This window comes from Ochotona curzoniae, unplaced genomic scaffold (assembly GCF_017591425.1).
Source record: "Ochotona curzoniae isolate NIBS_2020 unplaced genomic scaffold, NIBS_Ocur_1.0 scaffold_4701, whole genome shotgun sequence".
Taxonomy (NCBI): Eukaryota; Metazoa; Chordata; class Mammalia; order Lagomorpha; family Ochotonidae; genus Ochotona; species Ochotona curzoniae.
This window is the reverse complement of record NW_024467122.1, coordinates 74225918-74250416: the sequence shown is the minus strand read 5'-3', so window position 1 is coordinate 74250416 and position 24499 is coordinate 74225918. Positions and strand designations below refer to the sequence as shown.

The 24499-nt window shown below is 56.6% G+C and overlaps 1 protein-coding gene across 4 annotated transcripts in view; it reads right to left on the bottom strand.

The window, feature by feature from the left end:
• The window catches only part of ZNF710 (zinc finger protein 710), a 53794-nt gene that overhangs the window by 5035 nt on the left and 24260 nt on the right, over window positions 1–24499 (bottom strand). For all 4 annotated transcript variants that reach the window (XM_040970091.1, XM_040970086.1, XM_040970087.1 and 1 more), the window contains exons 2-3: window positions 2448–3933; window positions 185–376 (exon numbers count right to left, since the gene is read on the bottom strand). In XM_040970091.1, the coding sequence (XP_040826025.1) occupies window positions 185–376; window positions 2448–3905 (1650 nt within the window). In that variant the 5' untranslated portion in view covers window positions 3906–3933. The remainder of the gene's footprint in view (window positions 1–184; window positions 377–2447; window positions 3934–24499) is intronic.

The following is a 24499-nucleotide window of genomic DNA, read 5'->3' as shown; positions in this document are numbered from 1 at the left end:
CAGGAGGCTGAGTGAGCTGGTAACATCTCCAAGGCTTGGGATCGCTGGCCTGAGTCTTTTGCGCCTTGGTCCCCATGTACCGTCCCCACCACCTCACACCCGCAGCTCTCAAGCAGCCCAACTGAAGCAGTTCTGGGCTCTGAACCCCGCAAAGCCCAGGCGAAACTGGGCGGTGCCTGCCTACCTTGCACTTGAATGGCTTCACGGGCGAGTGTACAATCATGTGGGTCTTGAGCGTCTGCTTCTGCACGAAGGTCTTGAAGCAGATGTGGCACTGGTAGGGCCGGACGCTGGTGTGGATCAGCATGTGCCGCTTCATGTTGGCCTGCAGGGTGAACTCCCGGCCACACACCTCGCACTTGAACTCCTTCACACCCTGTGTGCAGTGGGGTTGGGGGTGGGTGGGGGTGGGAGTGAGTCAGGGCAGGTGTTAGAGCCACGGCCTCATCCAGGCCCGAGCTCTGGGAAACACCTCCTCTTGGGGCATTCTGTTCCCATTTGCTCAAAACCATAGGAGCATGGGTGGTGGAGGAGGGAGGCTCTTATTCCAGAAAGCCCTTCAGGAACTGACAGTGTCGTTCTGTTGCTAGCCACACATCTGCTGTCTCCTGTCCACTGGGGTGGGGGTGCACTGAGGTCAATGTGCTTGCATTCATTCATTCAGTAAACACTTCCCAGGCACTTGCTACAAGTCAGCATCACGCTGGATACTGGGGACCCGTGGCCTGGGGTGGGGGTAGGGGAGTATGGCCATCTCATGGGGTCTAAAGGCCATGGCCACCCCAGGGATAGTGACGATTACTCATGGACTCTGTTACAGGGCTCTCTCCAGCCTTCCCTGGGGAGAGGAGCCAGCTGCACTCAGTGTGGGACACAGAGCCTCAGCCTGGGATGGACTCAGGCCTCAGCCTAGTGGTTCCTGTCCCTAGTGGGTTGGGCACTCTATGCCCCGGGAGGTGGTCAGGGAAAACCAGCCTTTAACTGGGTGCACAGGGAGTCCCCGAGGGAGCTGTGTTCTGCTCATAAGCAATTTAGGAGGGCCCCAGGAGGAGAGGTGTGTGTGGGCCCAGCTGCTGTGCTAGTGGTTTCCCACTTTCCCTAACCTTACTCATGGCAAAAAGGGCAGTGCCTTGAGGGGCACAGCCTATGACAAGCCGCAGAGGAGTGTGGCCACTAGGGGGGGCCCTGCCACTCACAAGTTCACAAGCCCATGCTGTGCCCCTGGGATACCTTGAGCTGGCAACACGGATGCCTTTGGTGTTCCTAGGTTTTGAGTTTTGCTTTCAGCTTCCATGCAGGCTACTCTGGACTTAAGGGCATTGAACAATGCAGCAGTGCAGGAGGAAAATGGCAGCTGCCCAGGCAGCATATGTACTGAAACCCCTTTGTTTGCTCCTGGTAGACATTACCAATTGATCTCACTCCATTACTGCTGAGCCCAGAGACATAGGTATCAGACTCTTCCACCATCCCTATAGTCTGCCAATCGGCTGGAGGAGCCCTGGCCACGGGGCCTCTGCACACCATGCCTGGTGCAGCAGAGAAGTTGTCCGAGCCGGAGAAGGCTGGATCCTTAAGCCGCTGGTTCTGCACTCCTGGTAGTGTCCACTGAGAGAAATAAGGTCTCTGATGTGACAGTCAGAGGGAGGATGAGCCCTATGGAGGAGGGGAAATCCTGTACATGTTCAGGGTCAGATTGGATGGATTCTGGGGGAAGCCCGAGAACAGCACAGGGTCAGCAGAGGCATCTAACTCCACCTGCCAGGATGGGAGGACTTCCTGGAGGAGGTGACACTAGGCAAAGGGCATGGCAGCCAGTGGTGTAAAGCGGGTAGGATTATGTGCAGGGGGATAGGCAATGGTCAAGTCCTGGGATGTGATGCCTGGTCTTCCATTGACAAAAACCATTGTCCCTCGGTGAGCTCATTTCCCTTTGACAATGCAACGCATCTAGCCTCTGACTATAGGGAAGTCGCCCTGTGCATGTCTGGGCACTGTGCCCATGGCCCTGGGGCATCCTAGCTTCTGCCTAGACAAAAGCAGGTCTTGGCAGTTCTCCTGCCTGGGGTGCTGGTTCAAGTCCCAGCTACTCCATTTCCAATCCAGCTTCCTGCTCAAAGCCTGGGAGAGCAGAGGAGGATGATCCAAAGCCTTGGAACTCTGCACCGGGAGACCTGAAGAGTTCTTGGCTTCTGGCTTTGGATCTACCAGGCACTGGCCATTGGAGCCACCTGGGGAGTGAACCAGCCGATGAAAGACCTTTCTATCTTTCCTCTCTGTAACTCTGCCTTTCAAATAAAAAGACCTAAACCTTTTTTTTTTTAAATGCAATGATAAAATGATAGAGGTATATGTTTACCCCCTAAACGACCTCATCTGGGGCTTGGGAACAGCAGCCGGGCAGTGGGGAGGGGGGCGGGGCCAGGCTGTAGTGGGGGCCGCCTCACCTTGTGGGTGAGCGAGTGCTGCTTGAGGTGGTGGATCTGGCTGAACTCCATGCCGCACTCGGTGCACACGAAGGGCCGCACGTTCTGGTGCTTGAGCATGTGGTTCTGCAGCTGGCTGCGGTAGTGGAAGGACTTGTCACACTCCAGGCACTGGTAGAGGGTGGGGCCCTGGTGGGAGGCCAGGTGGCGCTTGAGCTGGGTCAGGGTGGAGAAGTCCAGGCCACACTCGACGCACACGTGGCAGCGGCCACTCTCGTGCTTCACTTCGTGCGCCTTGAGCTCGCTGGGGTAAGCGAAGCCGCGACCGCAGAAGTGGCAGCTGTAGGGCTTGACCTCCGAGTGCAGCAGCATGTGGCGCTTGAGGTGGCTGGTCTGCGTGAAGGCCTTGTGGCACACCTGGCACTTGTGCGGCCTCGTGCCCTGGTGCGTCAGCAGGTGCGTCTGCAGGTGGCTGGGCTGCTTGAAGAGCTTGCTGCAGTGGGGGCACGAGTGGGGCTTGATGCCATTGTGGCCCAGGATGTGCGTCACCAGGTTGTACTTGGACGTGTAGGACTTCTCGCACATGCGGCACTGCCAGCGCTTCTGGCGGTCGCCTGCCTCCACCAGGTACGAGTCGTCGATCTGCACGTTGATGTCCAGCCGGTCCAGCTGGGCCTTCTTGTGGCGCTCGGCTGTGGAGCCGGCCGCGTCTGCCTCAAACTCGCCCGCCTCCTGCCACACGAAGCCCTGCTCTGGTTTCAGGGGCCCTGGTGATGCCACGGCAGGAGCCTCGGGGTCACCCAGGGAGGCCAGGTGTGGCGGTGGCGGCGGCGGCGGTGGCTCGAAGCCACACTCGGAAGGCAGGGCCTCTGGTCCAGGCAACGCCACGCCGGGCTCGGGGAAATGAGGCTCATATGGGGCCACCTCCAACTCAGGCCTGGGCGTCCGGGTCAGGTGGCGGAGCGTCCGGGGCTTGCGGCTGAAGGCGCTGAGGTCAATCATCTTCACGGCGCTGTTCTGTACCAAGGCCTCACAGCCGCCACTGCCTGCCGCCTCAGCCGGGGCCTCTGCCAGGCCCACATCCTTGTCGTCACTGGGTACGGATACCTCATACACCTCCTGTTCTTCCTCTTCTTCCACCTTCTCGAACTTGACCTTGGGCACCAGGCGCACAGGAGGCCGTGTCTTCCGCCGGGTGTGCTTCTCAAAGGCCGCCTCGACTTCCAGCACCTCTTCCTCGGCAGGCTCCTCCAGGGCCCGCCCGTTGCAGGCCAGCTGGTAGACGTCTGGGCCAGGAGGCCCGTGTTCCCCGAGGGTTGTCCCTGGCAGCCCGGGGCCCAGGTCTGGGTAGAAGGCCTGGGCGCTTATCGTGGCTCCGAAGAGCTCATTTTCCGAGACCAGGCCCAGCACGGCGGCCTGAGCCAAGGACAGCACCACCACGGCGTCCGTCTGTGTCCCTGAGTCCATGAGGCCCTCCATCCCGTGGCAGCTGGCTAGGAGGGCATGGCTGTGGGAGGAAGAGGGGGTTGTGAGTACCCAGGCTCGGAGCTGCACTGACAGCAGAGCGCAGATGCAGTCAGCCTGGGGTGTGCCCGGCCCTGCTGTCTGTCTGCTTCTGCCTTGGAAACAAGGGTATTAATTATGGGGCGTGAGGATCACCTCAGCGCAGCCAAACATCACCTCCAGCTCCTGTAGCATCCTTCCTGAGCCCTGCCTCGCCCCTGCTAGTTTCAGTCTTCCTCAAACCGTGTCCTTCAGGTCTTTCCAGACTTCCTCAAAAACCCAACTCCAACTAAAGGCGGGAGTCTGCTAGCAACTGACTTTCAGAAGCACCCAGCTCGGTTGCAGCGTGCTGCCCTCCCACACTTCCCTGCGGGCCTGGCTGCCAACGTGATTAATTTTGCACAGACTGAGACGGCATGATGGGTGCCGTGCTAGACAGATGTCATCTTTTTTTTTTTTTAAAACATAAAGATTTATTTACTGGGGGCCGGCACTGTGGTACAGCCGGTGAAGCAGCTGTCTGCAGCGCCAGCACCCAATGTGGGCACCTGTTCGAGTCCTGGATGCACCACTTGTTTTTCACCTCCCTGCTACTGCAGCTTGGAAAGCAGCAGAAGATAACTCGAGTGCTTAGGTCCCTAACCTCACACGTGAAACCCAGAGGAAGCTCCTGGCTTCAATCTGGCCCAGCTCTGGCAACCCTGACCATTTGGATAATACACCAGTAGGTGAAAAGTCTCTCTCTCCTCTCCCCCCCCCCCCCCGTAACTCTGTCTTTCAAGTAAATATATATATATAAAAAAAGTAGGTGGTGTGATGTGGGTGGAAAGAAAAGGTAAGTTTGGTGTTGTTAAAAAATAATTTATGCAAGGTTTTTCACAGTGTGCATTTTCCACAAACTTTTTGAACCCCTTCATAAATGGAAAAGACAAGGCCCATGGAAACTCCCATAAACAAACCAGGTGTTGGTGTTGGTGACGTTTTCACATGCAGCTGCTGCCCATCAGCCCAGGATCTCTGTCCCGGCTGGGCGCTGCGTCCCTCCTTTAGCTAAAGGTCACATATTTAAAGACACGATTCTAGACCAGGACACATATGGCTTATCTGAGGCTCACTTGTGGGCTTTCCACATCAGATAGGTCTGTAAGACAGGCACCTTGACTACCTTGGAGACCAGGGTCTGCATTAACTGCTCAAACCAGCTCCCAGGTTCACAAAGTCCTGGAGCAGAGTGAGTAATTTCCTCTGCTCCATCCCAGCGTACACACCCTCCCAGGTGCACACCTGCTGCGGCGCCTCCTCCCTCCTGGGTTGGACAGCAGGCAGCCCAGATACAGTCTGTCTCTGCTGTATTCCTGCTGCTGCATCTGGATCCCCAGAGGGTCCCCAAAGTCCCTCCGTTCCTGGGGCCTCCACCTTACTGCAGGCGCGTGGTAACCCCTCCTGGGCCTCAGAAGCTTCAGTCTGTCCTCTGGCCCTGGCTTAGCACCCAGCATGGCAGAGGAAGGGGCTGGCATTCCCGCTGTGACCCTGGCTGGGACCTAGGTCAGGCCGAGGCTGGCCCTTCCTCAGGAAATGGCCCCGCTTGGTGCCGCCCTCCCCCAGCGCCCAGCTGAGCTTCCCTTTCCTGAGGCTAAAAATACCCCAGACAGGAATGTGGCCTCCCTGGAGCGGACACTGTGGATTAAACTGCTAAACCCAGAGTGGGCTCTTGTGGGAGGGAGCACGGAGCTGGCCACCTGCGAGGGGGTCTATCTGGAAAGTCTGGGAGGACGTGGGGGCTGATTCTGCTTCCCCCACCCCATATCCAGCTCCTGGGACTGGCATGCAGACATGATCAGGAGCCTTCCTGCAGGTTGTCTGACCCGGCTTGAAAGTCCTGGCTTGGTCACTTAAAAGGGAGACTGAGCAGTTACATCAGCCCTTCAACCCACTTTAGATGAGTGCAAAGACTCCTGGCTCCTGGGGCCCAGCAGCCTAAGTGAAGGTGCAGTCCCCTCTGCCTCAGCCTGTCTTGTAGGGGGCATGGTACCACTCTTGAGCCCCAACTCTAGCAATGCTTTTGGGATATGAAGATTTTAAGCCATCAGGGACCAAGAACTGGTCCATCCAAGCTCTGCCAGATGCTTGCTGCTGCTGGGGCCTGGTGGTGTCAACTGAGTGGCAGGGCCAGGTCTGACCTGCTGAGCCTGGCACAGCCACGCCAGCCCTTGTCCCCGCCCCGGCTCTGACGCAGCACCCAGAGGCCCTTATGTCTGCTAGGGTCTAGGCAGTGATGCGCTCAGCAATTTTTCTGGACTTCCCCACGGCAAGGCCCGTGGGAGGTGCCGCCCTCAATAAGGGCATGAAGCAGGCTTCCACGCCCCCCTCTGATGGAGATGGGGAAGCTGGAGTCTGGGGTTCTTCCCAGGTGCCTGTCCTAGGCTCCACCCCCTACCCACAGGTCAGAAAAAGACCACAAGAACAAAAATGCCAATCAATATCTGCTTTCGGGAGCAGGGGCATGGATGTGTGGGGTCACTCCAGGGAGAGTAACCTTGACCTTCACTGGCCATGCACAGGGGCACCTCCTAGGGGTGTGTTAACAGCAAAGGCTGTTAACCTGTCATCCACCAGGTGAGCCCCAAATCACCCCCATGGTATGCATGTATGTTACAAGGGTAGCACAGTGTGCTCCCCTACTTCACACCTAGAGTGCCAATGGTTGTGGGGGGGGGGCTGAGCTCGGCCTGCACTGGGTCTCTCGGGCCCCACCTAAGCCTGGCTTACTCCTGGGCCCACTGCAGAGTGGCAACTCTCAGGCCTGCTCCTTGCACCTGCTGTCTCTGGGAGTGGCCAGAGGCCTGTCCACGATCTCTGCTTCTCCGCTCCCTGAAGCCTTCTGCCCACTGCCGATAACCCACCATCAACCAGGCCCATGCTTGCTTTCACACTGGGCAGGACTTGCCTGGGCAGAGCACAGGCCCTGCCTGGGAGGTTCCTGGGACAGGTTCAGTCACCAGTTGCCATCATCTGTCATCTGAGCTGAGGGGTGGGGAGAGGAGGGATCGGGGACTCTGACCCAGTCTCTGCTTCCCTGCCCCTCACCAGTTTTCCGGGTTTACTTCTTCCAGGCTGGGAGCTGCTTCCTTCCCACAGGCCACACCCTTTCTGTTTTCTGTCCTGGAGGCCAGGCGTGGCACCTGTGTGTCAGGGTCCCTCTCCATGCACCCACGCCATCTGCCTGGGGGGGTTCCCCTTGTGACACTCCCTTTTCAGGCTTCTCCCCACCCCAGGGCACTGAGGACTCACAATAGAAAGCTCTGAGCTTAGGCACCAAGGAGGGGGCTGTGGTGTGGCCTCCTACCAGGGAACCTTGCATGGGTACCCAGCATGGAAAGAAGGTAAATAAATGTTAAGGGCAGGGATGGGAATAAATGGAGTAGCTGCCAGGCCATGATTGTGCTAGGAGCTGGGAGTGGGGGAAGGGATGCTGAAGAGGAGGAAGAGATGGGGAGAGGGGGAGGGGGAGAGAGAGAGAAAAGAAATGAAGACACCAGGAAGAGGAGGGGCCTGGGAGAGGGGGATGGGGAGATAGAGAGGGAGAAAGGGAGGGAGAGAGAGAGAGAGAGAGAGAGAGAGAGAGAGAGCGAGCGAGCGAGAGCACACAATGGAGGCCCAGGCACAAAGGCAAGGGAGGAGGAGGGACAGGAAACCTATGGGTCCCAGAACTCAGGCCTGCTCTGGGCACAGTTTCTCCCCAGATGCCAGAGAGAAAGTCAGAGCTTGGCTACCTGGTCTCAGGATGCAACCCAACAACCTCCCACCCAATACTGCTACATCCGGACAGCATAGCAGGAACGGGCAAGATGTGAGTGGTCAGTGTCCTCTGGGGCAGAGCACTGGGCAGGTAGGCACCCAAGGCCTATGCTGACCACCTGCCTACTCCTGGACTAAGTCCCACCTCCAGGGAGGCCTTCTTGGAGCCCTGCTCAGGGCTTCTGTCAGCCTAGGTACCACTAGGCCTAATCTCATGGCCGTTTCCTCGAGAAAATGAGAAGGTCCCTGCTCCCAGGTAGAAATTCAGCAATAACCAGGGCTGACGCTGGGAGGACAGCCTTGCTCCTTGGCCTTCAACTTGGCCTCAGTCGGGGCTCCTGCCCCTGAACCACTGGGTGAGCACCTGTAAGGTGTCTGGCGCTGACAGCAGGAGCTGCACCAGGGGTTGCGTCAATGGTTGGAATACCAGGATCTCAGGAGAGAACAGGTGCAGTCCCAGCATGGGCATGGGGCAGCACTCACTGGAGCCATGAGGGAGGGAGGAGAGGCCCGGTGCCTGCCTCTGGGTCCTTTGCCCATCTGGGGCAGCACAGGCTCCTCGGGGGAAGGGGAGCCAGGGGCGAGGAAGCTGCATGCAGGTGGAAGGCCACAGAAGCCTCCCAGACTCCATCTCCTTGCCCCTTTTGCTTCCTCCTCTGCACACAGCACCAGGAAGGAAGAGGAAGTGAAAGCCGTGGCTTGTGCAAACTGGCGGCTCCCCGCCGCAGTCTCACTTCTGCCCAACCCACCGGCCCTGACTCAGCAGCAGGTGCTGGGGTGGCTGTGTGGAGGTTGGGGGTCATGGGTGAAGGGTGGCACGAGGAAGTGTGTGAGTCTCTTCCTTATGGGGTCCAGCTCCTTCTCTTTATAGACAAGGACATGGAGGTCCAGGGAGGGAAATGATGGGTCCAATAAGACAGTGGTAAAGCTGGTCTGGGCTGGCACTTGGTCATGGGGCCTGCAGAAGAAGTCCCTGGCTAGATGTGTGTCCCCTCAGGCTCCATGACCCCCATCTACCCTAGGGCTTTCGCACAGACTGAAGCTCCCCTCATTCTGCAGGCTGTGGTTTCCCCCACTTGCCTGAGGGCATCACTACCACGCTCACATGGCCCTGCTGTGAAGTCTGACACTGCGGTGGACGTTGTCCAGGTATCCTGCAGGTGCGACTGGTATTCAGAGCAGACCCTGAGAGTTTGTGCCTGGGACAGGTTGACCTCAGACTCCAGCCCCCGATAAGTGCATGCTGACCCAGAACTGGGTCGGCCCTAAGTCATCTTCCTTGATAAACAGCCCAGGCCAAGGAGCAGGGGTGCAGAGTGGGTGCCTGGCATGGGAATGCCCTGCAGGTACTCAGTGGAAGGAAGCTCAGAATCAGGGAACCCGAGGCCAGGCGCTAGGGAGTGTGGCACCTATGATGAGAGGGCTCTGGGTCCCTGGAAACCATGGGCCCTGGCTTGGCTTGGCATGGTGCCCCTCCTCCGCCAGGCTCATCTGAAATGGGGGGAAAGACTTGTCTGGTCTACCCCATTTCAGGAGTGTCTTCAGCTCAATGGCTCCAAAAGCTACTCACGGGACAAAGAATCGAAGCAAACCTCATCTGGGCTGGTGCTAGCCACATTGCTCAAACCCATCACTTCTCACCATCTCGCCACCCAGGCCAACGCTCCCCAAGGACCCACTCAACCGTTTAATCCTTATTTCCTACATAAAAAATGAGGTTGGGCCTGATGTGGCAGCCTAGTGGCTAAAGTCCTCACCTTGCATGTGCCAGGTTCCCATATGGGCGCTGGTTCTAATCCCGGTGGCTCCACTTCCCATCCAGCTCCCTGCTTGTGGCTGGGAAAGCAGTTGAGGACAGCCCAAAGCCATGGGTCATTGTACACGCGTGGGAGACACCGTGCAACTCCAGTCGTTGCAGACACTTGGGGAGTGAATCATCAGATAGAAGATCTTCCTCTCTGTCTCTCATTCTCTCTGTATATCTGACTCCCCAATGAAATGAATAAATCTTAAAAGAAAGAAAGAAAGAAAGACAGGGTGACACAGACACAGAGAGATCTGCTAGCTGCTGGCTCACTTCCCAAATGGCAGCAGTCGGACGCTTGGGAAAATCCTCCATGCCTTCCAGGTTATTAGCAGGGAGCTGGAGTGGAAGTGGAGCAGCCAAGACTAGATATTTCATTTGCCTCATTCTACCTCCATCTACTTTCTCATCACAGACCCTGCCTGCTCTTTCACACCTGCTGTTCTCAGTGTTTGCAACCTGTTTGCTCCTTTTTTCTTCCTTCTCCTGCAACTCAGACATCAGCCCCTTCCCCAGAAGACTTTCCCTGAATTCTAAACGTGGGTCCCCACTTTCTCAGCAGCTTCCAGAGTCACATAATTCCTTCTGGAACTTGAGCATCACTGTCACTGCTGCGTGAACAACTTACTTATTTGCCTGGTCACCTGCTTAGGACATGGCACTTTGGGTTGGTCCTCAATGCCCCTGAACTGCCCGCATTGCACCCGTCATGGACACACACACAGGAGGAGGCTGTCTTTTGAGACTGCACCCTCCGCAAACTGTTCAAGTGCAAAAAAAAAAAAAAAACTAACCCTGAATTCAGGTCCTGTGCTGAGTGCAGATCTGGCAAGTAGCTGATGGGCATAGGGGAGTCCAGACTGCCTGGGCTCAACAGGACCAGTTCCTGGCTGTGGCTGCACAGACAAGAGGCTTCGTGGCTCCCATAGGTTCTGCGGGCATCCTCCAATTCCAAAAGCAAACACCTCTGCCCTTCAAAACGTGCACACTTTTTTGGTGGCCCCAAACACGGCCAGCTCAGGGCACGGGCTCTAGGCACAGGGACAAGAATTCCCAGTGTGGCGAGAACTGATGGGGCTTGAACTGAGGCAGGGGTTGCGAGGGGCACAGGTTGTCTGCAGTCCTTCCAGGGTGGACCCGGAGGCACCTCCTTAGGCAGGGTACAGTGGATGTGAGCTGTGTCGGCCCAGGGCCTCAGGCTGCCTCCCTTCCTCCACTCAGCTCTCAGCACGAACAGGCTTTCAGGGTCCCAGGCCCCTCTTATGCTGGGCCTTCTCCATCCCCTTCCTCTCCCTCCATTCCTCTTCTCTTCTGTTTCCGTGGCAACCCCACCCAGCGCTCTGCCACTCGGTCCTGCCTTCCCATCTCCTCTCTCTCGTCTTTCATCCCCCGCTCATGGCGGGGTTGGGTCTGCATCCCCTTCGTCCTTAGCGTCTAGTCTCTCCTTTTTACTCTGCTTTCATCTCCCTCCATGTTCCTCTTGTCATCTCAGGGCGGCATCTATTTATCTTTCGCTTAAAAATAAAGAAGAAAAAAGGGAAGCATAAAGAAAGCCTGCTGCCCTGGGCCTGTATTTCCCGGTTGTTCCAGCTACTACCCAAGGGCTGTTTCTCTCTCCTCTCTCAGTAGGGCCCATGGGAGGAAGGACCTGGGATGCAAGCAGAGCAGGACCTGGAACCTGGGGTGTTGCAGGCCGGAATCCCACCCTGGGATCCCAGCATGTGGGGCACCCCTCCCCCAAGGCCTCGTGTGCTAGGCCGAGGCACACAGTAGATGTTCAGTGCACATGGCTCCAAATAGGACAGCGTGACAGGCCAGTCCTTTAGGCCCCCTGCTCTTGCCCATGCCCCTCCCGCCTCTGAGAAGAGGAAGCAACCAGGGGCTCTCCCAGCCACACCCCTGCCTCCCCTGCACCAGGAAGCAGTGAGTGTGGTGGCCGCGTGCTGGGGTCCTCTCAGCCGCCCTCTTCAGAGCTCCCCTGCGGGAATGCCAAGCTAGTGGAAAATGGGATTACAAGGCATTTCTTTGGGTGCATAAGGTTTTGAGATGCACTGTAGTCCCAGGCACATGACCCAGAGAAAAGAGTATTTTATAGTCTTAAGGATGAGCGAAATGAGGTGCAGAGAAGCCACTATCAACTGCTCGAGTCAGAGGGAAAGGTGGGAGGCAGCACACGCGCCCCCTGACTCAGCCTCCTCCTGGGAGGAGCCAGGCCCACCGCCCCACAGCTTCTGGTCTGTGATCAGAAACGACAGCCAAAGGCCTGGGAGAGATTTACCCCAGTAAAGATTTACCAAAGCAAGCGGTTTAACATAGCCTGGTGTCTAAGGTTAGAGAGAGAACAGATGGGAATGGAAAGTCTCACTCTGGAGGAGCAGGGCCCCAGGCCTGTAGGAGTCCCCGGACTGTGTGAGCCCTCGGGGTGACAGTTGAGCCTGCTACTGTGCCCAGGACAAGACAGTGGTGCCAGCAGCCTCTGACCCTGGGATCCACGGGCCTAGCCGGAGGGGCTACCAGGTCTGTCCCATCCTGTGCACCTGAAAGGGCTCCGCCCCGGGATGCAGCAAGTCCTGGCGTGGGTGACCCACAGAGCTGACAATCACACTACAGCTCCACTTGTCCCCCTCCTTCTAAGGCTGGCTCCCAGGCCCCATGCCCCAAGGAAGCCTGATCTGTAACAGGGATGGTGACTGGAGAGGGAGGAACCACACATCCACTTCTGATCTGTCTCCCTGCTGATGTACCTGAGAAAATGGCTCTAGTCCTTGATCCCCCTGCACCCAGCTGGGAGACCAAGATGAAACCCTCGGCTTCTACCTACAGATCAGCTAAGCCCCAGCCACTGTGGCCATTCGGGGAGTGAACCAGTGCATGGAAGATCTCTCTCTCTCTGTGATTTTGCCTTTCAAATAAACAAATTCATCTTCAAACAAACAAACAAACAAACAAACAAACAAAAACCCACAAAAAGAATGAATGTTTGCCAACTAGGCTGCCTCACATGGAGACCCAGCAGGAGCCATGATTACTATCCCATTATTCCTGGTACTGCATGCTACTTGCCAGGACCTGAAGGTCCCCAGACTCAGGGACCTCAGAATTCGGATCAGAGACAAGAATGAAGACCCAGGAAACACACACTTCTGTGTAGTTTCCCTGCACCCTGCACCTTAAGGGATCTGGAAGCATCTCAGTTGGATGGGCACTTTGGGGGAAAGGATGGAGACTCCACCCAGGCTGCAGGGAGAGGTGAGTGTGGCCTGGCCCCTGAGCCCTCCGCCCTCTCCCCGCAGCCAGTGTGACTCACCTGGAGGCCTCCAGGCTGGCAGAGCCCCCGGCAGCTCGGCCTCTGAAGCTGGCGCCACCGTCAACGTTTATTTTGCAGTCGCCCACACACAGCCAGCTCAAGCCCGGCTTCATGCCAGGAGAGGAGAAGAGAGCCGGCGCTCTCATTCACGTAAAGCCCCCGTGTGGCTCTGTGATGCATGGCTGGTGGAGCACACAGCCCTGAGATGCAGGCGGCCGCAGCCCTGTGTGCACCAGGCAAGGGCGACTTAGCCAAGGAGAGGACCTGCAGGTGGCCTAAAGCTGCATATCCACGCTCAGCCCCTGGTCTAGCTGGGAGAGCAGTTGTGGGCCTGAGACAAGAGGTTCAGAAAGGGCAGGAGGAGGAGGTGGAGCAGATTGCAGTGGCAGAACTCAGCCTGGTGGGCTCAATGGTTAAATCCTCACCTTGCATGTGTAGGATCCCATATGGGTGCAGGTTTGTGTCCTGCCTGCTTGACCTCCCATCCAGCTCCCTGCTTATGGCCTAGGAAAGCAGTAGAGAATGGCCCACAGCCTTGGGACCCTGCACCCATGTGGTTGAAAGCGGATCCTGGCTTCAGATTGGTTCAGCTCTGGCCATTGTGGCCATCTGGGAAATGAACCAGCAGATGGAAAATCTTTCTTTCTCTCCTTCTCTCTGAAAAACTGCCCTTTTAAATAAATAGAAATCTTTAAAAACAAACAAATGAGAAAACCACATCCCAACCAGGGGACCCTGCTCCCCTGTCCTGCCTCTAGAGCTGCAGCAGGCCCCTCCCTCAAGTGTCCCAGCCAACAGGCGAAAACACAAGTTCTCCAGAGACACAGAGCAGCAGGCGGGCACAGCCCTTGACAGCTGGCACGGCGTTTCTCACGCGTGACATCATTGGGCCTCCTGCCAGGCTGTGTGGCTTCTTGCTCTCAAGGCGAAATCCCCATGTCTGCTACAGTGCCAGCCTGGGCCTCCTCTGACCTTATCTCACTCCAACTTGACCGCAGCCTGTGGCTGGCATGATCTCTATCACCTTGTTTCACACCTGTGGAAACTGAGGCACAGAATAGTCTTAACAGCAGTGAAGCACTACATCACAGAGCCTGGCATTGTCTGGGGCTGCCCCCAGAGAGGGGAGGGTGGCTGCTGGCTGCCAACACTGTGGGACAGATGCTTGGCGCAGTGGTCAAGGCTCTGTATGGGACTCTGTCTCATTTGGGAATGCCTGGTTCAAGTCCCTGCTCCCCTTGTTTCTGCCCCAGCTTCTGGCAAATGCACAGCTTGGGAGGCAACAGGATCACTGCCACCTAGGGGGCAGCCTGGCCCAGTCTTAGGGGAGTGAGCCCGTGGAGATAAGACCTTTCCCTCAAATAGATAATTAAGGGCTGCACAGCCATTTGGCAGTGCTGTGGCATCAGATGGGGTCCCCAGCAGCCAAGGACTGACGGGATAGGAGTGTGAACCATAGCTGAGGTCCTGGTGCAGTCAGGCCTGGGATGGTTAGGTCTGTAGGTGACATGTACAGAATGTTTTCTCACCATTCCCTAAACTAACTGCTGGCGCGGTGCTTTCCATGGATCTCAGGTTCAAAGTCACAGAGAGATGACACAGAGGTAGGGACCATGCACCTGCCTCCTGTGCTCATCCCATGCCCTCTCTCTCCCTCATTTTTTATGATTTATTTATTTTTATTACAAAGTCAGATACACAGAGAGGAGGAGAGATAGAGAGGAAAATCTTCCGTCCGATGGTTCACTCCCCAAGTGAGCGCAATGGCCAGTACTGCACCGATCCGAAGCCAGGAGCCTCTTCCGGGTCTCCCACATGGGTGCAGGGTCCCAAAGCCTTGGGTTGTTCTTGACTGCTTTCCCAGGCCACAAGCAGGGAGCTGGATGGGAAGTGGAGCTGCCAGGATTAGAACCGGCGCCCATATGGGATCCTGGCGCATTCAAGGTGAGGACTCTCTAACCACTAGGCCACCGTGCCAGGCCCATCCCATGCCCTCTTGATAGGGGCCCTGAATACTCATGAGCATCTGGGGGTCCTGAAACCCACGGCCTGCAGACCCTTTTGTGGGGATACCCCAGGTCATGCCCACCTCTGCCCACACTTCCCAAAGGTGGTGACTGACCCTCCAGGCAACACCTGCCCAGTGTGGACAGCAGAGCCCACCTGCAACTGTGACTGGCGTGTGGGAACTGCCTGGACACACCACCAGCTCCCGGAGCACTCTCCCTTTAGGAAGAGGGGCTGATGGCTAAGTTGGCTGCTGCTTGGAAAATCGAGGCCTAGCCAACACGTCTGTCCCTAAAGCCTGCGCACACACAGACCCTCCCTGCTCTTCCCCCATCTCCAGCCAGGGCGGTTTCAGGTGGTGGTGGAAGAAGTTCTTGCCCAAACTGGAAAAGCCTACTGGCCAGCTAGGCCTACCCTGGAGGTGCTGAGTTTGCCAGGGCCAGGCAGGGAAGTGGGGGCCCTGCTCACTTGGAGCCCCTGTCCAGGGCCAGGGAAATGCTTCCTGGAGCACACACTCCCTACTCACAGCTCAGTGCCTCCTGGACTTTATTTCAAAGATAGATAGATAGATAGATAGATAGATAGATAGATAGATAGATAAGATAATCTTCCATCAGCTGGTTCACCCTCCAGATGCCCACCATGGTTGGATTGGTGCAGCTCAAAGCCAGGAGCCCTGAACTCCATCTTGGCATCTCACGTGGATGTTGGTATTCAAACACTTGGACCATACCCTGCTGCTTTCCTTTGAGCTGGATCAGAGGTGGAGCATCTGGGACTGCAATTGGCACCCACGTGGGATGCTGGCACTATATCTGCTGGCCCTTCCCCAGTCCTCCCCTTCCTGGTAAAGTCTGTGAGGCCAAGGGAGGCTCTCTCTCCATTATTTTGCCTACCAAATGAATACATCTTATAACCAAACACAGAGGAGGCACCTGCCCCATGCCAGGTGTACCTGGGTGTAGAGGGGGAAGGGCACATGGGTGGGTCCCACAGCCTGCACCTGCATACCCTGGGGCCTGGCCTCACCACACATGCTGGGGCTCCTTCTTGCTGTTCTGCAGGGGATCCCGGTCCTTCACGGGCCCCTGACAACCCTGCCTTCTTCCCCTTTTCCCAGGGCCTCTGTATGAGGACCTCCCACAGCCCGGGTCTACAGCCTGCCTCCAGTGCAAGGCCGAATTCTCATCTTGCCATCTCTGAACCAGGGTCTCCCTCAACTCCTGCTCCATGACACCTGTCCCAGCCTCAACACTTGGAGTAACTGAGTTCTGCATGCCACTCTTCTCTCCCAGGCAGCAAAGTGATGGCTGCGCAGTCCTGGCCCTCAAGGAGCCGCCGAAAACAAAGGACGGCCTCTGAGAGCTGGCTGCCGGAAAGGAGCGTTTGGCTGGGGGCACTTGAGCTGGGCTTTGCTGGGCATGCAGGCGTCGGGCAGGTGGACTTCGTAAGAAGGTAGTCTGAGGTAGGGAGCAGCCACACCCAGAGGAATCAGGGCCAGCAAGAGGGGGACCCTGCTTGTCTGCAGCCTTTGCCACTGACCCCTCAGTACACAAGATGGGAGCCACCACTCACCAGAAACAAAAACAGTGCTAACCTGCCTGATGGACAGGTCCACAGAACAGAGAGGACCCCTGAGAAAGATGCCAAGGGTTCCAGTGGCTCATTTTGGAAAACCCACGCGAACGCTCTTTGCATTCCTAGGTAACACATTTTCCCATCTGACAGACAGGTCCCCATAGGTTCCTGCTGGGATACACTGTCCAGCCCAGCCACCCTGCAGGGCTGCAGGCTCAGCTAGGGGGAGGGGAGCACACCCCTGCACTCCTGATCTGGCTTCTTCTTCACCCACAGCACTCCTACTCCGTTCTCATGGTCTCTCCCAAGCCTCCCTTGGCCAGGAACATGGACACCAGGTTCCCACAAAGCAGAGGGCTTGGGGGAAATCCCCAACCACTGACCTTTGACCTTCACCCTCCCATGAAGGCGGAGCTGTCCCAGGACCTTGTGCGAGTCTTCAGCCAATTGCCCACGGCCAGCCGGCTGGCCAAGAGTTCCCCAAAGCTGGCCCGTGCGGGGAGAGCAGGGGAAATGTGCCCATCCTCCCCTCCCCTTGGAAACAGAAGCTCCATTCAAAAGGAGAAAGGAAAACGCGATTAAAAAGAAAGGGAGCAGCAGCAGAGTGGAAGGAACTGAATAGAAGAGAAGGGGAAAAAAGGGAGAGAGAGGAATGAAAGGGGAGAGAGGCACAAAGCCTGGGGTGGGGGATGGGGAGAGAGGGAGGGAAGGGGAGAGAGAAAAAGAGAGAGAGACAGAAAGCGAGGGAGAACGCAGGGGCTGGCAGAGAACTTGCTCGGGCCCCTGGGCACAGGTGCCAATCTCACGACCCCTGGCCCTTTCTTCCCTCCCTCCTGTCTGGAATGGCAGGTGGAAAATGGTACACGGATCATTCTGAAAGCACAGAAACCAAACTGGATTGCACTGGGAATGCAGCCTGGAGCTGCGGCAGGGGCTCCTCCACAACATCCCCTGGCCTGTCTGCCTCCTCCCAGGCCACCCTGAGAAGCCCTCTGGGTGACCCCAGGACTGCCCAGAGAGCCCAAGGGGCCTAGGTAGGAGAGCCAAGAGAAGGTTTGGCTGGGAGCACACAGAGAAAGCACTGAGTTCAGAGTCCGCATGTGGGATTAAAGATGTGTTGAACTGGTCCCAGCTTCAGGGAAGCCAGACACTCAGTCATCAGAGGGTGGGGTGGCTCTCAGGTAGTCCCAGTTGCCACCTGCCAGGGCAGCATCCTGGCAAGGGAGGGAGGGACCTCCATGGACACGGCCTGGTACTTCCTGTGTGAGTCAAGACCCACATGGTACAAAAAGCAGAAGTGCCCCAGGCCGGGCTTCAGGCTTCCTGCCCTGCCCTTCCTCCAGCAGGCGGGCTCCAGTTCTGCACTAGGCAGGGCCGGGCTGGCACCAGGCTCCAGGGCCACATGGTAGCTATAAACGGCCTTCTACCTGGTGACCCTCAGAGATCCCAGGTGGATGGCCAGGCACCCTGACCTTCCCACACCGAAAGAGCGCTGCAGACCCAAGTCGGGTCACCTTTATTTGCAGGCTTCTTTCTGCTTCCGATCAGCCCCAGGCTGGGTAAGCAGCCGCCCGCCTGCCCCAAGGACGCCAGAGCAAGGCTGATGGGTTTATTGATTGATTGATTGCCTAGTCTCAGCTGCACTCCCCTCCTAGCACTCAGTCATGTGCTGCTTCTGGTGGGGTGGGTGGAGACTGTGGAGTGACAAGACTGGGGCACCAATCAGGGGCTCAGACGTGATCTAGGCTGAGGAGTATGTGTGGGTGTGGAGTGCAGGCATGTGTTGTGTTGTGTGTGGGTATTTTGTATGTGTTGTATGAGGTGTGGTGCACGTGTGGGTATGTGTTTTCTCTGTGTTGAGCTGTGTGTGTGGTATGTGTGCATGCTGCGGTGTGTTGTATGTGTGCATACAGCATGCCGTGTGTGGCATATGTTGTATATATGATGTGCATGTGTGATATGTGTGTGTGTGGCGTGTGAGCATGAATATGGGATGGGGTCCATTGGAGGGGGGCACAAAGTCCCTCCTTTCTGTGGGCATGGGGAGAGGCTGAATAGGAATAGACCCCAGAAATCCTCCAGATCCAGGAGGCAAAGACCAGGCCCTGACAACAAGAAGGGGAGCAGCAGACACATAGGAGCCACATTCCCCGCTGCATTCCAGGTTGTCAAATGCAAATTACCACACATCTACACTGGGTACTTGCTCTGTACCAGGCAGTGCCTGTGGGCTATGGGGAGACAGCAGTGGGCACGGCCCAGCCCTGCTCAGAGAGTCTGGGGTGCAGTGGGAGCCACAAGCAAGAGAATAGGCTGTTAGAGTTCAGCTGAAGATGGCTGAGAGACCCTGCTCCAGGAGGGCCACCCCCAGGTGGGGAGTTTTGCAATGCTAGCATCCCTTGTTGAAACTCAGGTTAAATCCTACTTCCGATCCAGCTCCCTGCTAATGCACCTGGGAGGGCCGTGGAGGATGGTCCAAGTGCTTGGGCCCCTGCACCCATGTGGGACCCCAGGATGGAGCTCTGGTTCCCGGCTTAGGCTGGGCTCATCCCTGGCTCTTACAGTCATTTGGGAAGTGAACCAGTGGATCAAAGACCTTTCTCTGTCATTCTGGCTTTCAAATAAAACCAATACTCATTCTAAAAACAAAATGCAGTATGAAAGTGAACTGAATCTGCATTCATCTTCTAAAAATCCTTGAAGAATTTCGCAGATGAACTATCCCAGTGTCTAAGGAAAAAAAATGGAGTTGCTTTATACACACACAGAGACATGACATGGGAGAGCTGACTTCCTGGAGCATGGGGAGGGGCCCGAAGGAGGTGCAGGTGAGCTAGCGAGAGTGGTGGTGACAACTCACTCTGTTTACAAATGAGGCCTCATAGGTTAGTGCCAGGATTGGGGGGAACAGTGTCTAACAGTGTGGCAGGAGGAGAAGGCGGAATGGTGGGTGGAGAACACAGGCCAGTGCAATGCCAGGTGCCCACAGTGGGTAAACCCAGAATGCAGCAGGCAAAGTGGATTCTCTGAAAACAGGCAGGTGAATGACAGGAAGGCAGGCTGAGTTGAGAGTCTGGGATTCAGGAGCTGGGGGCTGGGGTATGACCCCCAGATGACTTTCGTGCCCCAAACAGCACCAACTGCAGATAGGCGAGGAGCCTGCTTGTCTCCAAAGCCCAGCCCACACTGAACGGCCACTTTAAATCCCATTCCTGGTGAGATGAGCCCACCTTGTGTTCTGCAAGACAGCTAGCTTATCTGGACACTCAAGGTCAATGTCACACAGCACCCCAAACCCCCAATTAGGAGACTGTCTCAGACTACAGGAAGCTATGGAATCAGGAAGTGAGCAGTGGAGGAAGGTCTTCGCTCCACAGGCACCTGCTGCAGCATCTAGGGGAGGGGACTTTGCAGTGACTCACTTCCAGATGACACAGCAAAGGTGCTGCTTAGTGAGAGAAGGGTCACAAGGTAACAATGGGACCCTAGACAAAGATGCTAACTCTCCAGGCAGATTTGAAACTTCCTAAGTAATATTACAGGGAACCCAAACACATGGGTGAACAAGAACTTGTCCTTTGTGTCTGCTGGGCCAGTCTGGTTGGTGCCACAGCCAGCCCAGAGCAGACAAGGATGCATGCAACAGTGTTGGAGGCATGACATGCAAGGTACACAGGGACATGAGTATGCAGCCTGCACTCTGGCCCACGCCACCCTAGCCATGGGCATCAGCTGCCCAAGGGCTGGCCAGTCACTAGCTGAGTTCAGCATGGCACCTGGCATTCAGGGAATGCCCAGCACTTGGAGGGCCAAATGGGAGGGCCAGCCTGTGGGGCAGAGCCCAGACCCTCACTTCCCTCTTTCATCTTTAGCCTCCCTAGCGGATTCCTCTCCCCATTCTAGCCTCTTGTATAGTTCCAAGCACAAAGTCATTTTATTTATTTGAAGAACAAAGCCACAGCGATAGAGACCAACAGATGGAGATCTTCCATCTACTGCTTCACTGCCCAAACAGCCACCATGGCCAGGCCTGGGCCAGTACCACACCACCTAGGTCTCCTATGTACTCAGGCCTTCCCTGGATGTATCAGCAGGGAGCTCTATGGGAAGTAGATGCAGACCTTGATTCCAGAAACTCTGATAGGGGAGGTGGGTGTCCCAAGTGGTAGTTTCAACCGCTGTGCCACACCTGCACAAGGTCCATGGGGGACCCTGAGGGCAGCAGTTCTCCCTGTTTATCTCCAGTAATAGAGCCCAGCACCCCCAAACCCCAACTGCTGAATGTCCTGTCACAGTCACAACCATCACCCTGCACGCAGCATCTGGCTCAGTTCTCGCGTCACTCTTGCCAGGTGGTAGTAAAGGATGGATACCTGCTGCCCAGGCCTTGTGTCCCCTCCTGACCGGAGACTGGTCTGCATGGGGTTAAAAATCAAGCTCACAGGCCTGGCACCATGGCTCATCTTGCAACCGCCAGGATCCCATATGGATGCTGGTTTGTGTACTGGCTGCTCCATCTCCCATTTAGCTCTCTGCTGGTTGCCTGGGAAAGCAGTAGAGGACAGCGCAAAGCCTTGGCACCCTGCACCCACATGGGAGATTGGAAAGAAGCTTGTGGCTCCTGGCTTAGGGTTGACCTAGCTCTGGCCGTTGTGGCCACTTGGAGAGTGAACCAGCAGACAGATCCTTCTATTTGTAAATCTGCATTCCCAATAAAAACAAAAAACACAAGCTTCCAAAACATTGTGGTCATGTAGCAAGAAACCAGGTTACCCGGGAATAACAAAGTCAGGTAAAGGGAGGAATGCCCAGGATAAGGAGGGGGATAACGAAATGCTGGCTGTAACAACTTGGCAAGTTCCCAGATGATAACAGCCCAAAAGCATTTGCTTCTGGATCCCCACTCACTCGCCCCCACCAGTGTTAAACACAGCTCACACACCTACTCTGTAAGAACTCCAGAGAATGGACCACAAAGGCCCAGCTATTACGGAAGGATCCAGGCCTTCTAGAATATATAGGTTCTTCCTTTCCACGGGTGACTATTGAGTCTCTTGTGGTCAATATGCATAACATCATCAGGCCCCTCCGAGAGCTGACTGTCTAGGAGCCCATCTCTGCTATGTGTTCCCTAAGTTGCTTCTGTCCAGGGGCCTGGGACAGAGCGAGGCACCAGGTGCCCCATCAGCCGAGAATAACACCACTGCACTTGGGAACTATGGGCAAGAGCAGCTGCTGCTGGGCCACCTTGCTTAGTGCTCCTGCAGGACTCTTGGCACTGTGGCCCTCCAATGCAAGCCCTGAGGCTGGGCCCACCCTAGAAACTCTGGCGATGCTTTTAAAAGCGCTTCAGATAGTTGGCAAATACACAAGGCAGCTCATCAGGTTAACCCACTGCTATGATGTCAGCATCCCGTCTGAGTGATGGCTCTGGTCCCAGCTGTTCCATTTGGGATCCAGCTTCCTGCTAATACATCTGGGAAAGCAGCAGGAATTGCTCCAAATCCTTGGGCCCTTGCATGCCTATGGGACACCCAGTGGAGCTTCAGATTCCTTAGTTTGGGCCTAACCAAAGCCCCGGCTGGTGTCACCAATTATGCAGTGAACTAGAAGGTAGAAGACCTCTTTCTGACTCTCCCACTCTCTGTCACTCTACTTTTCAAGTAAATAAATATTGGGGGGAAAAAAAAAGTATACCTGATTTGAGAGCCCTACCTTGGGGGCCTGGTCCTGTTGGTTATGCAGGTTTTTTATCTGATCTCCGTTCCCCTTCTTCCTTGTAGTCCTGACTCACCCCTCTCTTCCCTGCCTCCCCGTGACTTCCCCACCTGCTAATATACCCCTCCTCGCTCCATCTCTGCAGAGCTCCTGCAAGTCTCAGGGTGTGGGGTCAAGTGTCTCTCAGCAGCTTTGGCCCCCTGGAGATCCGCAGCATCTCCTAAGGTGCGGAAGAGTTGAGCCCAGGGATGGATGGGGTCTGGATGCTGTTCTAAGGCTCTGAGAAGCCAGGTGGGCCTCTGGGCAAGGAAGGGCAGAGGGTACCACTCAACAGTAGTGCAAGACACCATCCACTCCCACACTTGGAGCTCTCTGATTTTGTCCTGGGCTGGCCATGTCGGAGGACGTTTGGGAGAGTGGCCGGACGGGGAGGAAATCGGCCCATTTCCCACATGTATTCCCATCTGGTGACAGGTGCACAGATGCAGACCCTGTAGCGGCCCAGAAGAGTGCCCTGGTGGCTGTGCAGAGAGGCCAAAGGAGGCCAGGACAGTGTCCGGCGCTTGCTTATCTCTTCACCCCTTGCACACACACCCTCCCTCCCCCCAGCTGAGCCAGCCCCGGCTGCTCTGTCACCAGTGCTGGAGGCGGTGAGTGATGGTTGCTGACAGGGAGAGTGATTCCAGGCTCCCCACGGGCAGAGACCATCTGGACAGAGCCATAGTCGTTGGGGGCTACCCCCGCCTCCTGCCCCCGCCGCCAGGGCTGGGGAGGCCGCTGGCTCCAGGCTCCAGCCACTGCTGAGTGAGGCTCTGTGAGCCCATGGCATCCTATCCTGCTGTCTCCCAGCACACATGCATGAGAGCCAGCAGAAAGAGGCGCAGATGGCGGAGGGTGCTGAGGGGAGAGGGGGTCCCTGGGCTCTCTGACTTTACAGAGAAAGGAGAAACAGAAGAAGCCAAAGTCCTTTCTACTTCCAAGTGCAAGTCCTTGCTGCCCAGAAGTCCAGTGTTGCCCGTGGGCAGTATCACCAGCCAGGGAAACCCACATGTCCCCATGCTCTGAAGGGCTGTTCCCGGCCGCAAGGTCTGCATGGCTGCCTCAGTCTGGACATTCTCTCTCATTTTTCAGCCGCAGGGCCTGGGCTTTGATTTTGCACCTGTCCCAGAGAATTGCCTGGCTGGTCCTGCTGACCTTTGCAGAGGACGTTTGTGCTGGGGGCGGGGGAGCCTGGCGGCTGCTCTGTATTTGCTATCTAAATACACGTCCTGGCGGTGTTGACTCAGCCACTGGCCGCTTGCATGCTTGGCGGTGCAGGGCTTCCCACCCCCGCGGGGCTGGTCGTCCATGGGGAAGTGGTGAGAGGCGGCCATGAGGCTGTTGACCCCATCCCCAGTGTGGGCGAGACCAGTCCAGGAGCAAGCATGGCGCAGGAGCTTACTCCAGGGGATCGTAGCAAAGAGCATGGAGCCGGCTGCATCTGGGAGCTGCTCGGCTAGCCAGGAGAGAGAAAGGTAGCACAGCCCGGTCACTCAGTAAGTCAAGAGACAGACACTCGAGGACACCACCTGTGTCAGCCTCCACCAGGGCTGCCATGGAGTTGTGGGGTTGGGCTGTACCCCCATCCCTGCATCACAGCTCTCCTGCTCTTTCACTCAAGGGCCAAGGTGCAGGCCAGGGACCCCTAACACCCAGAACCAGCCTCTTCCCCCTGGACAGAGCCACCCTCCCTTGTGGAGGCGTAACTCCCTGTTGAACAGTAGGGAAAGCCTTCTCCTTCAATAGACAGCTGGGGTCCAGCCAGTGGCCATGTCAAGGGCTTGTAATTCAAATGATTCAGCTCACTCAGGTTAACCTGAGGGCAACCTGGTAGGAAGGGGAGGATCAATTCCCCCCACAGGCCCCAGGTGTGCAATGGAGACACACCTGCAGGCAAAGAACCCAGGTGCCTCACCCATGGCAGTACAAAGCCCATGGTGAGGGTGTTCAAGAGCTGGGCAGCAGGAAGGCAGGTGGACCTTTTTGAGGGGTGGGCAGAGGGTGCTAAGGCCCGGCTGGGGCCCCGGGTTCTCTTGCTGCAGGGGAGGGCCCCCAAGAGCCGAGCTAATCAGCAGGAAGCCAGCGGCTGTTTCCTGCTGACAGGCGTGCCTGTGGAGACACAAACACCCATGGGAACCTGAAAACAGAGAGGGCAGCTAGTCGCTTCCTGGGGACCCACAACACAATCCATGTTTTCAAATAATGCGTTGAGATAACACCCAGTGCCCTCCTGTCCTGCCTCCTATGTGTTATTTCATGCACGTCTCATGCAGAGTGTGGAACCGCCCTGCACCCTTCACCCCAACCCCTGTCAGGAGT